The sequence below is a fragment of the Rhinatrema bivittatum genome, chromosome 9, assembly GCF_901001135.1.
Source record: "Rhinatrema bivittatum chromosome 9, aRhiBiv1.1, whole genome shotgun sequence".
Lineage (NCBI taxonomy): Eukaryota > Metazoa > Chordata > Amphibia > Gymnophiona > Rhinatrematidae > Rhinatrema > Rhinatrema bivittatum.
In genome coordinates this window covers 22,931,976-22,948,489 of record NC_042623.1, presented here as the reverse complement: position 1 = coordinate 22,948,489, position 16,514 = coordinate 22,931,976, and the positions used below count along the sequence as shown (strand labels likewise).

General features: G+C 43.2%; 1 protein-coding gene across 2 annotated transcripts in view; it reads right to left on the bottom strand.

Moving 5' to 3' along the window:
• LRGUK (leucine rich repeats and guanylate kinase domain containing) overlaps positions 1–16,282 on the bottom strand; it is a 161,021-nt gene extending 144,739 nt beyond the window's left edge. For both annotated transcript variants that reach the window (XM_029616833.1, XM_029616834.1), the window contains exons 1-5: positions 15,952–16,282; positions 10,571–10,678; positions 10,374–10,455; positions 2,224–2,324; positions 1,708–1,789 (exon numbers count right to left, since the gene is read on the bottom strand). In XM_029616833.1, coding sequence (XP_029472693.1) covers positions 1,708–1,789; positions 2,224–2,324; positions 10,374–10,455; positions 10,571–10,678; positions 15,952–16,140 — 562 coding nt within the window. In that variant the 5' untranslated portion in view covers positions 16,141–16,282. The remainder of the gene's footprint in view (positions 1–1,707; positions 1,790–2,223; positions 2,325–10,373; positions 10,456–10,570; positions 10,679–15,951) is intronic.
• Positions 16,283–16,514: the final 232 nt, after the last annotated feature.

Sequence of the window (16,514 nt, the reverse complement as noted above, 5' to 3'; positions counted from 1 at the left end):
TAGGTATATCAGCCCATTTTTTGTTGCTCATATGTATATGGCGATTACCTTACTCTAAACTTTTGAGAGATTGTTGGTGTGTTATAGCTACTACCAGGAGAAGTTTTACTTATGCCTTTATTTATTTGGATTTAGCTCAGGCCTTTTCAAGGTGAGTTACATTCAACTATTGTAAGTATTTCCCTGTCCCAAGAGGGGGTCATTTACTAAGCATTTTTCAAATAGGCCCTTAAAGTTGGAGGGTAAAGTGACTTGCCCGGGGTCACAAGTAGCATTGGTGGGATTTGAACCCAGGCTTCCTCGCTTCTCAGCCTGCTGTACTAACTAGACTACTCCTATTATACTCAAGTGTTTAGAATGGCAATATATCCCCAATATAGCTGGCAAGCTTAACAGAGGCATCAGTGGATCCACTGGTAACTTGACTTGAGAAATCTTGTGAAAGCAGGAAAACTATTTTCTCCCAATTCATCTTTATGGTTGGGCCCACCCCCTGGATGTGATAAAGAGTCTCAGACCCTACATTCACTCCATCAGGTATCAGAAACTCTCAGCCCTATTTTCACCACCACACCAGAGATGAAGTGGCACCTATAGGTGAATTCAAATCCATTCTCCTGCTTGACTGTGTTAATTGAGTTGCCTTTTGAAGTTCCAAATCATCCACTTTTTGTCAAAAATCATCTCCCTGATATCGCTAGGCTTATCCCTGCTCACATGGCTCAAAACAGTGTATATATTTTATGAAATTAGATCTGCACTACTATATTGTCTATAGGGCTTCTCTTCACTGATTGTAAAATTTCATTTTGAAATAGAGATGCACAGTGGTATTGGGTATATTGATTATAGTCTTGCTTTTCTTAAAAAAAAAAAAGAAAGAAACTGCAAAACAATATACAGAACCGCTTAAAACTGCAGAATCAGTTCCCCTTATCAGTGAGGTATCTGGAGCCTTCTGATTACCAAATTCATACCTGGAACTCCAGCAGAGCAAGCAGGAAATCCCTATGAGGTAGAGTTTTAAAAAGTGTTGCCGCACACAAGCAACGCGAATTTATAAAGGCTGTGAAGTACGTGTGCATATACCAGTGCGCACGTACAAAATAAGAGGGCAGAGCATAGGTGTTCTGAGGCAGGGCCAACAGTTACGCTCATTGCTCTGTATTTTAAAACTGGAGACCACACTGCGTGTCGGCTTGTTGTCCACGTAACTTTACTACTGCTCTACATGAGAAGCAAGTCTGTAGATCTAGAGTTTTAGGGCTTATAGGATAGGGTTAGGGGTCCGGGTATACTGGGGAGCGTGCAGGATGAAGAACCAGAGGGGTCTTGAAGACCTCGGTATTATTGGAAAAACGGGGTTGTCCCTCACGCAAACAGATTTTAACATCCGCCTACATTTGTGTGTAAAAGCCGACAAAGTCCTATGGAAGCCATATGTGCTAGCTGCACTTGACTAACCCTTTAAAATTAGAAGCATACTTACGCATGGTTGATATAGTTTTAAAACATATGCATAAGTGCATGCACAATTTAAAATTCCAGCATATCTTTGCTCACGTGCTGATATGCCCATTATAGGCACACGCGCGTTCGTTTTAAAATTTGCCTGTTATGTGCTTTAACCCATTTACTCATTCCTCTCTCATTACTTTATACCCCCTCCCCCCCACTGCAGCTCTTTTCAATGCTACAAAAGGATACTGTCCAGTATGAGGCTGGTCAGCCACTGGTATGTGGAAAGGTCACTCATGTCGGTTATTTGATTGAAGGAAAAATCCACTTCCTGGAGGAAAAGGGATCAAAGGTTAATAGAGAAGCTCTACAACCATTTGTCTTTTCAGCTGATTTATATTCCTCCCCAAAACATAAAGCCTCATATGAATATTGGGAGAAACTGTACGTAAAAAAACACCAAAGTCATCTGGAACATTTGAAATGCTCCCTGGTCTTGTTTTCTAGGTCTAAGTGATCTAGACAATCTTCCTTGAGAAACTCTTTTACAAGGACAAATAGGTTTATATGTAAGCATTGTACTGTGTCGCCGTGTTCCAACAGAAGTTGCAGGTTTCTGTACCATCACTGTGGACAGCTTTGTAAAACTAATTCAGTTCACAAGTTAGGGAGCTGAACCTTCAAAGGCTTTTTATTCTGCCTTTTGAGTCTCCTTTTCATTTTTTATCTATGTTTGCTGCTCCCTGATATTCTTTTATACTCTACCTTAAGACTCTTGGGTGGCTTGAAATCAAAAAATGTTTGCAGCTCATTATTTGCGGCATTAAGTTCTAGCAAATATGGCATGTGACTCACACAGGACAAATCTAGAAAAGAAGAGAGAGGTGTTAAGTACAGGGAGAAGCTTTCAAACAAAGTACAGTCCAGGACCCATCGAAATGATGACATTGTAAAACATTGTCCTATGTACGACCAGAAATCTACTTGCAAAGAAGCTGAAATCTAACACTGACAAAACATTCACCAAACCTGCTACATAGAAAATCTTCCCCATTATTAGCCCAACCTCTCACTCAAGAAAAAATGTTGGGTGTTGGAAAACAAGAAGTACTTATGGATACTTGAGAAGTCAAGGCATCCAAGCCCAAGGACTCTACTGCAGGCTTCAGAAACACAGCACGCTCAAGATGCCGCACCAAACAGCCCCCTCGTCAAGTTTCATTTCATTTCCAAGTTGCCCTCCTCCAAAAAAAAGGGACGCAGGGAGGCTTACAACATAGCAATCCAATCCAATAGCATATAAATCAAATGTAACATATACAACAAACAACAAGAGCACCAAAGCAATAGCAAATACAAATATATAACCGATGCATCAAAAACAGGAAGATCATAAGCTATGGCATCATTTTTTTACTTTCTTGTCTGCTTACATATTATGTTTCCACTGCACACCATTTTTGTGGCTTCAGTGGGAGAAGCAGTTAATAGATTTGAAAATAAGTATATTACAATGATAAAATCTCGGATATATTCTACTCTGTTGTTTTGTTGACTTTCTTGTAACTTTCAGTTGGAACTGTAATGTATACCTGAGGGGAAAGTTAAACGGTCTCTCTTCTAAGTCACTTACCTGTGATGCACCAGAGGAAACTATGGTAAACGTTTTCTCTCATTGCTTCACCACTGTGGCTTGACACTGCTATGGAAGGAGAACTGGATGGCTCACTAGATTGGCACAAAGGCACAGAACTTTACACCTCTAAGTTGCCAGCTCAGACCCATATTGGTTGAAACTGGGCTATGTGAAATGACTTGATTGTATCAATCTATTTTCCAGTAGATGAGTGGCCACATGACTTTAAAAAAGCCAAAACAACCCACAACCTCACAGTTGGCGCTTTTGTTGTCAGTCGTAGCAGAGAGGCTAAGCATAAGAGCCTAGGAAATGCCATGCTGGGTCCAGCCAGTGGCCATTGAGCCCAGTACCCTCCCTCGGATAAAGGTTAATCAAGGTCACTTGGAAGTAAGCAGCAGATTTTAATGGGGAGATCCAGCTCATCTTGCTCACTCACAGAGGTAGGGGGTGTTGAAACTCTGTCTGTGAAGCTAACATTGTTAATGGATCCATCCGCCAAAAACCTGTCCAAACCTATTTTAACCTCATCTATACTATTAGCCTTGACTATGTCCTCTGGCAACAAATTCCACAGCTTAATTATGTTTTGACCGAAAAAATATTTTCTTAAATTTGTTTCAAATTTATTTCCAGTCAGTTTCATGGAGCAATCCTTAGTCACAGTCCTGTTTAAAAGGGTAAATAACCGTCCCTTATTAACTTGTTCCACTCCACTCATGATTTTATAAATTTCTATTGTCTCTTCTCCAAGCTGAAAAGCTCTCTCCTGCTATCCTCTCACCCTTGGAAATGGTCTTCACAAATCAGGGCCAAGACACATTTGCAGAATGATGTGAAGCAGCTCACATTGCCTCCATGAGCACCAAAATTAATTATAAAAAGGTGAAGAAAAAAAAAATTCACGAGGGAACACTTTTTGGGGTTGAGAACCATCTAATACCAATTCAATCTGCCATCTCTCTGCCCATACTAGCAAGGGTGCCAATTAAAACCCAATATGGCAATACCTTTATTTAGAAACATTTGATATTCTGCCTTTTACCAGGAATGGCCACAAGGCAGATTACAATCAAATTTAAATCAGTTACGGTGTTGCTTTTTGAGAACTTCATTTTCGTATTTTACATAGAACCATATTTTGGCCAAGAAAAGCTTGTGCAGCGAAAATAACAATCTCCGATAACTGTTTAAAATGCTCGCAGCCATCGGCATGACTAGTGCACTGTCTCTGGGAATGTAAAAGTATACAAAATTTATAGCAACCTTTATGGGATTATTTTACACATCTACAGGTCCCGATAACATGCTGGTCTACTGCCTTTTGCCTTCTAGGGCATATAGAAGCGAATGTCAACCTTAGGTTGGCACATACATTTTACTTGTCAAAGGCTGCTTAGTAGCTCTCCGTCTCATACTTATTAATTGGCTAGAGGAGAAGAGTACTTCCTTTTTGGATCTATTTTTACTGGATAGGCTAAAAGCAAGGGGTGGATCTAAAAATTTATGGGGTAAATTTTAAAAGATACGCGTGGGCGTCCATGTGAGCGCGCTACCCGACGTGCACACATGGACACGCATGTTATAAAATCGGGGATCAGTGCGCGCAAGGGGGTGCACACTGGTGCATCTTGTGTGTGCTGACGCCTTTCACCTGTTCCCTTCCCCCCTTCCCACCCCTAGCCCTATTCTAACCCCACCCCCCCCATTTCTTTAACTTACCTCTTGCGCACACTAGCAGCCTGCCGGCACGCGATCCTGCAACACAGCAGCAAATGGCCACTGTGCCGGAGGCCTCTGGCCCCGCCCCCTCCCCGAAGCTTTACGCGCATCGCTGGGCCTTTATAAAATATGCCCGGCGCGCATAGGGCTTTGAAAATCTGCCCCTATAGTTGTTGACACAACAAATATGGAGCCCATATGTTTAAAGTCTTCCTGCCCAGCTGAGAAAGGAGATGGATCTTAATGTGGCCAGAAACCAGGGTGAAACCTAATTGGACATTTCACTGGGGGAGCTATGAGGGGAGTTCTGGAGTACATATGCTGACACTCTCTGATAGCAGATATATAGGATACCGTGTTGCTGTATACTGAATGTATGCATCATTCTATGCATAATTAGATATCAAGGTGGGGGAGGGGGAGTTTTGCCAGACTGTTAAACTGTTAATATGTTTAAATGTTTAACGGCTCAGCTTTTAAACGAGGAGGATAAATGTACACTACATGCAAACATATATTGTCCAAAACTTGGATGATTAATACCTCTGGCTGTGGTTCTTGGGAAGGTATGTTAATTTGACTTAAAATTTGGAAATGTATTGGATGATATGAATAAAAAGATTTCAAACAAAAACAAATCAGTTACAGTGACACTGACTGCAGGTCATTTACAATAGAATAGGAAGGCAAGTGGTCATCGCTCTTTTGAAAACCAAAGAGAAACCAGGCCTCATGACACATAAGGAACTTATTGCCTTTGAGATGGCAGCAACCCAAGATGAATTTGAACTAAGGAGTGAGAGACTTTGCACCTTTATAACAGTACTCGGAGACACCCAGACCCTACTGCTTAAAAAGGGAACTGTGGAAGCAATACATTTCAAAAAAAAGGAATGTTTCCCAGCCTATCAAATGGGAGTTCAATGTCTCAAGCAATCCTTTACAGTATGAAAAGGATTTTCTTCAGGACTCCAGGGGCTTGATTTATCAAGGCTTTCTACTCAGAGACAGAACATGGAAGGAACCCATTGCTAAATCATACAAAATGGGAAGTTTAATGGGATGGGCATGTCTCTTCTTCCCTCACCTCTCCCACCTTGTGTCTATCAGAAAAATGTTTAGTGAATACGGCCTGTGACAGCGAGCGTAGTCTTGGGCAGGTAAGAGAGCAGACTCAGGCTGGACTCTGGCTGTTTAATTAAAGAAAAATAAAGTAGAGCTGGTTCTCTTTGCCTAAGTAGTTTTCAAAAGCAAAAAAGACAGCAATACAATTCACAGCTAGTCAGTATGGCCTCTCCTAGGCTTCCTTCTCCTCCCTGGGGCCCCCTGTTTTCACTGGGCCTAGTTTCTTATCCCTTCTAAGAAACACACCCTAAGAACAGAACTCCCTTCCTGTCTGTGCCTTAAGGTGGTCCAGACTAAATTCTTGGTCCCAGGCTTTTAAGGAGGGTCTACCATATACACTCCTTCACATACCTTCCTCCTCACATTGTCCTTGTCAGGTCAAGCATCTGCTTTTATCTGGGCTAACTCCTGGAGATGTCTACCACCTTGCAAGGTTGACAGAATACAGTCCCTGGTAGGCCTCTTTCAAGCCAAGCCTGCCTCCTCTTCTTTTGTTCCTTGGGAACTTCTGTCCAAAGCGGCCTCTAAACATGGGGACCTCTCAAATTTTCTTCTCATGTGCTGCCTCTGTGGCTTGTGTAATTTTCCCCATGGACAAGCTTCCAGAGTGGATATCTTGAAACCATCTGGGCTGGCTTGACTGTTCGTGAGCTGGCCCCACAGGGTTTCAAACTGGGGATAATCACACCCTAGAACTATGGGATATGGGAGCTCAGGAAATATTCCCACTTCCTTAATGGCTTGCCCCGCTGGAGTCATGAGCAACACTCAACTAGTTGGTCAGTGCTGCTAGTCACTATGCATACAGGCAAGTGGCACCTTCTTTATTAATTGATCTGCCTTCTCTGGGCTACGTCTTTATGAATGAGAGTTTTCTGCATCCTGAATCTACCAGAGCTTGGGTGAGAATCTTTCAGCTCTAATGAGATCACGAAGCCTGAGAGTCCAAACTATGGACCATCCACCAAATTACAACTTTGCAACTTCGCAAAAGTACACGTCCACTTGCATTCCCATTCTTCATGTTCAAGTTCTTGACAATGGCTCTTTCGCTCTACAATAAGAGCATGCCTGTGGGACTTGCTCCACCTTAATTTCAACAGTTCCCACAAAAGGTTCGTCTTTCCCTTCCTTCATTTGACTGTTCTGCTCCTTGTGGAGAATTGCTAGCTTGCACTCCCATTTTAGATCCTCAAGCCATGGACAATTGGGTCTTCTCTGCGTTAATTTTACTGCTTCCTACCAAGGGTTCATCATTCTCTTTTTTTACGTTTAAACTGTTTATTATGAGAGAAACAAATAATAAACATATGAAATACATTGATTCCTTATGCACAACAAACAGAATATGAAACCATCATAACTACAAGAAATATATATTTTTTACAATTTTTTTCCTCCCTCCTCCCCCCATCCCATATTCAGACAGGATTGTTCACATAAAAGAAATAGATATTAACCTGACACCCGAAACACATTGTCCGTATGGATATCAGGCAAGTTGACAACTCTTAATAGAACAAAATTAGGGTACCAAGTCCAATAATCCAAAGCCCCCCTTCATTCTCTTCTTTATTTGAGGGGCAAGAATCCTCATGTCGATTCCCGGCACAAAGTAAACAAAGGGTGAAAATGTTTGGGCCCTTGCTACTCCAGTGGCCAAGTCCCTCAGAGCCTTCTTTCTTCCTCCATCTCAGGAGTCATCTCTGCTTTGAAGGTCCTCTCTGGTCCATGTACGCTTTAGTTTCTAGTGCTGGCAGTGTTAGCAGGTTATATACGAAACTATCCTTCGGTCAACGAAAATAATTATGTCCTAAAAACACGTTGTATCCAACTCATATCTATGCAACTTACAAACCACATCCACTTTTAGTATTTTATATTTTATAACTTGGACCTTCATACCACCCCGCGGATACTGAGCATCATGTTCACTCTGTATTTTCACCGCTCGGGGTCACCTTTAATCACCGGTCCTTTCAAAATTTTTTATATAATAAGTTTTTTAGAATTTTTTTCTTAAAAGAAAATTATAGTCTGTTTCACCAAAGGGCTTAAATAAAGAAATAGAATGGACTCTATTCATGGAAACAGGACTAATGTCAGTCTGCTTTATTTTAAGTGATCAGGTATATGCTGGATCGCCTGTCAATCTCAATGCGTGAACTAGCGCACGAGGCACGCAAACTCGTATAAATAGACTCGTTTTGAGTCCTTTCGTCCCTAGGCAGTAAAAACTCTAAAATGGTGGTGGTATTTCAAAAGTGTCCTTTGAGTAATTTGTGATGTTGTTCCTAATGTGCATGATTCTTACTTAAAGTACTTTTCTTCTAGAAGAGACTTAGAGGACCTATTTTGACTCCTTTGAGTGGGCAACTTGTTGAAGATTATTAAGCATCTGGAGAGTCCCTGAGGCAGCAGGACGCGAAACGTGATATCATGTTGGATTCTGGACTCTAATCAAGGGGAAGTATTGCAGTTGCATTTTCTTTTAAGAAAAAATGCTAAAAAACATATTATATGAACATTTTTTGAAAGGACCGATGATTAAAGGTGACCCCGAGCGGTGAAAATACAGAGTGAACATGATGCTCAGTATCCGCGGGGTGGTATGAAGGTCCAAGTCATAAAATATAAAATACTAAAAATGGATGTTGTTTGTAAGCTGAATAGATATGAGTTGGATACAACGTGTTTTTAGGACAGTGTTACCAGGTTGACATCCATGGCTTCATGTCCTTGGTATCAACAGTCTCTGGACACTTGATCTCTCCTTCCACAGTTGAAACAAGCTGGAGATCCTGGGGGCTGTGACCTGAGACTGGAACAAGAGCTGCCCCACTCTGAGGACCTTTGCTGGGGTCCTGCACTCTCACTGCTGTGATAAAGAGCCTATGCGGGATGTCTTTCTGGCTTCCGCATCAATTTTGGCATCAACTGGGCCTGACGGAAGATGGCTGCCAACACTTTCTCCAAGGTAAGCCCTCGGTGCTGACACACCTATTTCCACGTGGGCTAGTCCAGGCCATCCAGGAACTGCTCTAGGAGAACCTGATTGGCTACTTTGAGCCTGTCTTCACCTCTGGCTGAAGCCACTTCCATCTGGCCTCTTTTAGCCGATGAAAAAGGCTGTTTGGAGTTTCCCCCGAGTGCTCCTTTGGCACTGTTGCCAGTATGCTTTGGTTGTGTAACCCGCTCTTTCTAGGATGGTGTTTTTGACATCGGAATGGCTGGCTCTCCCATCTGGACTGGCAATTTGATAGGCCACTTGGCTTTTGCTGGTACGTAGATTTGCCAGATATGTGATCCAGGTAGCTTCTGGCCAGTCAGTCAGGCAGGCGGTTCTTTTAAACATTTTTAAGAATACATCCTGGTCTTTACTTGCCTTCACTGTAAACAAAACATGAAGCGAGGGGCTTGTACAGGTTGTGGTGACTTGCATTACTTGGGCCATCTATTGCTGGTTCAACACCCCCAGATGCTGGTTAATGTTTGAGTAGGGTTTGAATCCCTCTCTGAAGTTGCCGCTGCCCTTCAGCGAGGGTCTGAATTGCTTGGTCCATGTTAGGCTATCGGCTACAACACAGACGTTTTCTTGAAGGGCCCTGCTCTGTTCAGCAGTACATGAACAATAAAAGATTCCTTTCCCTCAGGAGAAAAGAAGGAAAAAACCCTACCTGTTTGGCTCTAACTCACTATATAAATCCCTTTCTCCAGCCAGAGCTACCCTCCTTAGCCTTCTGTAAAATAATCTTCCCGCTGCAGCTGCAGTGAGACCACAAGGAAAGGGGTAAAAACATTTTTTGCTTCTCTTTTTCCTTTTTTTGGTGTGGTTTTGTGCCTGTGCAGGGCCGAGCTCAGGAATCCATGAACTGACATTGTGTGTGACACTGTGAGTGGTCTCTGGCAGGCTAAAGAACAGACTCAGGCTGGACTCTGGCTGTTTTCTCATAGACTTTTATTAATTAAAGAAAAATAAAAAAGAAACAGTTCTGCTTACCTTAGCAGTTTTCAAAAGCAAACAGGCAGCAATGCAATTCACAGCTGGTCAGTATTGACCTTCCCTAGGCCTCTTCTCTTCTTGGAGCCCTCTTTCTCACTGGACCTAGCTTTTTATCCCCTTCTAGGGAAAACATCCTCAGAACAGAACTCACTTCCAATTTGAGGCTTAAGTTGGACCAGGCCAAATGCCTGGTTCCGGGCTTTTAAGGAAGATCTACCATACCCTCCTTTATAGCGCCCTATAACTTGTTTCTGCATAGTATTAGTTCCAAAAAGATCTAATCATTGTATCACTTTGACTAGATCATTGAATCCTATGGAATGGAGATCAGCTCTGTGAAATAATATTTACCTAGTGCATGGCTCTACATTTTTTATGTTAAACTAATGCATCTTGCAATTCATTAATTTATTACAGATTCTTATATACCTGTAATGTTATTATATGAAAGGTCCAAATGTTGTAGGTGCACATATCCACAGAGAATGTCAATATTACTTAAATTACGACCCTGTGAAAAAAAAAAATTAAAAGTATTACTCAAGGTTCAAGAACACTTTGAATCAAAACAGGAGCCTTTTCCAGTTATAAGTAATTTCTTAAGCTTGCCATTTTGTGGTACTCACTTGCAAGACCAAATTCAAAAATGCCTGTTCAGTACCATTAGCTGTACAGCCCAGTACAGATAATCCCTCAGCAGCTATTTCCTCCTTTAACACCCCATCAAATTCCTCCTGCAAAACAACAGGAGGATAAAGCAGCAGTGAAGCTCTAATATTTACATTATGCAGAATATAGTAAAACTGACTTCGGAACCAAAATCTATACCTACCGTACTAAAGGGTACCATGAAAATAAAAACCATGTTTTCATATGCAGCAAATTCTTTCTCAGCACGCACATACACAAGCATACATACATAGATTAATTGTATTGTTTGAGGGTCATTGCCAGACAAATACAAAATAAATCTATAGACTAAAAGTACTTTAGGTTAACTTTATAACCCTTCTCCCTTAGAAATTTTAACTTGAAAGCAAATCAACAAAATTAAGATGCAGGAAGTAGTCCAGCAAGGAAAGGGGGGGCTTTCCAGTCTTTTGCACTGAGTGCCATGTGTATGATTATCTCCCAGCTGGCGAGAGGTTGTATCTGTGCACTTGGTGCAAAAAACTCCTAGCCCTCAGAGAACGAGTCCCATCTCTGGAGGCTAGAGTGGCAGACCTGGAGGAGCTAAGGGAGATGGAAAGGTATATAGAGGAGACCTTCAGGGACTTAGTAGAGAAGTCCCACTTCCAATCTGGTAGGCCCTGTGCTGCCTTGGAGGAGAAAAGTCACCTAGAAGCAGAGCATCAGCTTGATGAGGCAGGAAGCAATCCTGTAATTAGGACCTGCCCTCAAGGTGATGTAGGATCCTCTTACACTGAGGATAGGTCTCCAGGGGCATGTGCCCAGGAGGGAAGGCTTAGGATGGCTGTTATAGCTGGTGATTCAATTATTAGGTAGGTTGTTAGCTGGGTTGCTGGTGGACCCGGGGATCGCTTGGTAACTTGCCTACCTGGTACGAAGGTGGCAGACCTCACACATCACATAAGGGCCAATGCAATATCATGCACCCAGGCTAGCACATAGGATAGCCTGTGATTGGTGGTGCGTTTTGGACTTACTAGGCTAACACCCGATGCAAAAAGGGGATTAGTGCATCCAAAACACATGTCCAAACACGCTCATAGCTAATAGCCTCATCTACATGTCATAGATAGTGCTCTGACAAGTTATAACCTCCATGGAAATGGTTCTAATTGTCTTTTGGAATTACACTTGTTTGAACTCTTAACCAATACAAAAGCAGTGTCTATGCACCCTTGCCTCAGCTGGACATATTCAATTTCTTTACCTATATATTAAATAAAAAACCAGGTTTTTTTGTCCGTTTGCTCTGATCAGCCTCTGGCATATGGGTTCTGTAAACTATATTATTCCAACATCTCCTTTACTCCTTTGTCATAGATTTAGTTTGGCAGACTTTTCCCTCCATATTTGATCTCTCAACTTTTATGAAATTGGCCTGGCGTTTTCTCCCCCCCCCTCCTTTCCTGAGACTAACTAAGATAAGAGATTGTTGGTCCCCCCTGACGCAGCTGGGATGCAAAACACGGCCGTGTTGGGGTTCCTGGTGTTGCTGTCCGGTCCGCGAGACTCGCATCCCGGCCCTTACCTTGGAGGTCTTTTCCAGCTAGCACTGAAGTGGAGTCGGATCCTGGGCGTCTCCGCAGGGGAGACGCCATTGCTGCCCAGCCTCTAGGCGCGCGCGCGTGGCTGCCCCACACCTTTCTAGACAGTTTCCCGCCCGAGGATGGCTCCGCCCCCAGTCTGACGTCAGACGCTGCGGCCTACTTAGGGTCCCCGCGGATGCCTGATCAGCATCTTGCAACAGGGTTCCTTCGGTCCCCCGTTGCCTCGAGCCCTGGAGTTCGCTAGCGCTCTAGCCACTCCATCCTTGCCTGCCTGCCGTGCCGGTACTTGTCTTGCTCTCTTGTACCGGCTTCTTCCTTTCCAGCTTGTGCCTTCCAGGGTCCCAGCCTGCCTACAGCCCGAGCCTGGGTCCAGCCTGCCTACAGCCCGAGCCTGGTTCCTGCCAGCTTCAGCCAAGCCTGGTTCCTGCCTGCCTACGACCTGAGCGTGGTTCCTGCCAGCTTCAGTCAAGCCTAGTACCTGCCTGCTTCCGCTCCACCGGCCGCCATACCTGTCCAAGGTCCAACTCCGAGCTTCGCCTAAGTCCCAGCGGTCGGGCCCCTACGGGCTCCTCCCAGGGGGGCTCCGACTTCCAGGGTGAATCTCCTAAGTCCCAGTAGCTGGGCTCCTAAGGGCTCCTCCCAGGGAAGTACCAGCTTCCTGGGTGAAGCTGACACCGTCTGCCCACCAGAGATCTGCCTCCAGGCCTGTCTAGTTGAGACCAGTGAAGTCCTTCCCAAGTCTCCTGCAAGCCGGCCCAAGGGTCCACTAGTCTTATAGTTCACAACACCTGGGTCAATAAATGTATTATACTTTCAAAAGGTTCCTTTGCTGTCTTCAATCCAATAAAATTGGGGACCTACGTGTTAATTTTTTGAGCCACACATTCTCTCTTTATTAGAGATATACTCATGCAAAAAATGATATTCAAAGGTGCTGATTCAGAAGACTGAAACAAATCTCAGTGAACCTAGAAGATGTACTAGGGCAAATTGACAAACTAAAGTGTAGCAAATCACCTGGACCAGATGGTATACATCCCAGAGTGCTGAAAGAACTGAAAAATTAAATTGCAAACCTGCTATTAGAAACTTGTAAACTATCAGTAACATCATCTATAGTACCTGAAGATTGGAAGGTTGCCAATGCAACAGTGAGTCTGATGCCTGTGCCAAGCAAAATGGGAGAAACTATCATAAAGAACAAAATTACTGAACGTATAGATAAGTATAGTTTAATGGGACAAAGCCAACATGGATTTAGCCATGGGAAGTCTTGCCTTATAAATTTGCTACATAAGAACATAAGAAATTGCCATGCTGGGTCAGACTAAGGGTCCATCAAGCCCAGCATCCTGCTTCCAACAGAGGCCAAACCAGGCCACAAGAACCTGGCAATTACCCAAACACTAAGACGATCCCATGCCACTGATGCAATTAATAGCAATGGCTATTCCCTAAGTAAATTTGATTAATAGCCATTAATGGACTTCTCCTCCAAGAACTTATCCAAACCTTTTATGAACCCAGCTACACTAACTGCACTAACCACATCCTCTGGCAACAAATTCCAGAGCTTTATTGTGCATTGAGTGAAAAAGAATTTTCTCCGATTAGTCTTAAATGTGCTACTTGCTAACTTCATGGAATTCCCCCTAGTCTTTCTATTATTTGAAAGTGTAAATAACCAAGTCACATCTACTCGTTCAAGACCTCTCATGATCTTAAATACCTCTATCGTATCCCCCCTCAGCCGTCTCTTCTCCAAGCTGCACAGCCCTAACCTCTTCAGCCTTTCCTCATTGGGGAGCTGTTCCATCCCCTTTATCATTTTGGTTGCCCTTCTCTGTACCTTCTCCATTGCAACTATATCTTTTTTGAGATGCGGCGACCAGAATTGTACACAGTAAATAAACATGTGGATAAGGTGAGCCAGTTGATATAATGTATCTGGATTTCCAGAAAACATTTGACAAAGTCCCGCATGAGAAGACTTCTTAGGAAATTAAAAAGTCATGGGATAGGTGGCAGTGTCCTATTGTGGATTGCCAACTGGTTAAAAGATAGAAAACAGAGAGTAGGGCTAAATGGTAAATTTTCTTATTGGAAAATGATGAATAGTGGAGTGCCCCAGGGACTGTTCTGGGACCACTGTTTTTAATGTATTTATAAATGACCTGGAAATGGGAACAACGAGTGAGGTAATCAAATTTGCAGATGACACAAAATTATTCAAATTTGTTACATTGCAAGAGGATTGTGAGAGACTGCAAGAGGACATTGGGCAAGCAAATGGAAAATGAAATTTAATGTGGACAAGTGCAAAGTGATGCACTTAGGGAAGAGTAACCCAAATTATAGCTACAAAATGTAAGATTCCACATTAGAAGTCCACTACTCAGGAAAAGGATCTAGGTATCGTCACTGAAAATATGTTGAAATCTGCTTAGTGTGCAGCAGCAGCAGCCAAAAAAGCAAATAAAATAGTAGAGATTATGAGGAAAGGATGGAGAATAAAAAAGAGACTATCATAATACCTCTGTATTGCTCCCCGGTGCGACCTCATCTTGAGTATTGTGTGCATTTCTGGTCACCATATCTCAAAAATGATATAGCAGAATTGGAAAAGGTACAGAGAAAAGCAAACAAAATGATAAAGGCAATGGAACAATTTCCTTATGAAGAAAGGTTAAAAAGGTTGGGACTCCAGCTTGGTAAAGAGACGGCTGAGGAGAGATATGATAGAGGTCTATAAAATAATAAGTGAAATGGAATGAGTAAACGTTAATCAGTTTACTTTTTTGAAAAGTAGGACGACCAAGGGACACACAATGAAATTACTATGTAATACATTTAAAATAAGAGAACATTTTTTTACTCAATGCATAATTAAGCTCTGGAATTCTTTGCCAGAGAATGTGATGAAAGATGTTAGTGTAGCTGTGTTTAAAAAAGGTTTGGACAAGTTCCTGGAGGAAAAGTCCATTAACCATTATTAAGGTAGAGTTTCAGAAATCCACTGCTTATTCGTGGGATAAGCAGCTTGGAATCTACCTACCCCTGGGGATTCTGCCAGGTACTTGTGATTTGGATTGACCCGTTGGAAACAGGATACTGAGCTTGATGGAACTTTGCTGACCCAGTATGGCAAATTTTATGTTCTTATGTTATTAATATAGCGAGTATGGATTTCCTACGTTTACAAACCAGACATACATGGTCATCTTTTTTTTTTTTTCAAATCTATAACTTTTAGTGCCCTAGCTTTACTAGGACGTGTGCTATGAAACAATTGTACTCACTTGGCAACCTTTTATAATTGATGTCCCGTCCCCCAAACAAGAACACCAATATTGCTTAACTCATAACATCCTATTGAAGGTTTGAGAGGGAGATGAATGAGCAGAACAGTACGAAAATCAAACCTTGAAGGTGTTTAACTGCCCACTCTTTTCAAATCTGTTGTGATCCAGATATCTATCAGCACAAAGCACAGGGCAAATGGATCATCGATGGCACGTATACCTTTTGAAGGGCATTCACAGTAACGGTGAAGATTTTTTTTTTGGGGGGTAATAGAGGGCGTTATTTTACTGCTGGAGGAACCCTGCATGCACAGGGAAAACCAGAAACTCCAGCAAGACTAAATTCAGGCGTGACAGCCAGTCAGTGAGTAAGAGAAGACCCAAGTTATTATTAAAGCTGCTGGATCTCTCCCCCCGACCTTGCCCTGACGAGTCCAGTTGTCATTAGGCCTGACCCGAGTCACCAACCTCCATCTCCTCCTTCACTTTCTCCTGATCGACTTCGAAGGGCGTGTCCCAGCCGAACGAGATGGGCCGGGGTTGCCTGTCCACCTGCGGCCGCGCCGCCAAGTCCAGGGAAGAATCCGGCACCAGGTCGTCCCAGTGAGTCGAGGACTCGCCCTCCTCGGTGCCGGCCTCCGCCTTCGCTGCCGTCATTCTCCTCGGAGGGCGGGCGAACCCCCAGCGCAGCCTAGGAAACGGGGCCCAAGGGAGGGTGGTGATGGGGATGCTCTGGCGCTGCCTCCGTGAGATCTGCCCTCGTCGCGCCTTCAGCTCAGCAGCACCTCCGCCATGTTGTTTACCCGCCGGTTGCCTGGATACGGAGCCGGCCGGGAACGTGGAGCGCCGGGAGGCGCCTTCAAAGCAAAGGATGCTGGGAGTTGTAGTTCGCAGGGCGCGACGCGCTGGTGAGGTCTTTTCCTTTCAAATCTCACAACGATCGACAGGGAAGGAATGTTTTTGATACACCTAATTGCAACAACATTATATTTCTTGCAACAAAATACGGTACAGCGACTATAAATACTTGT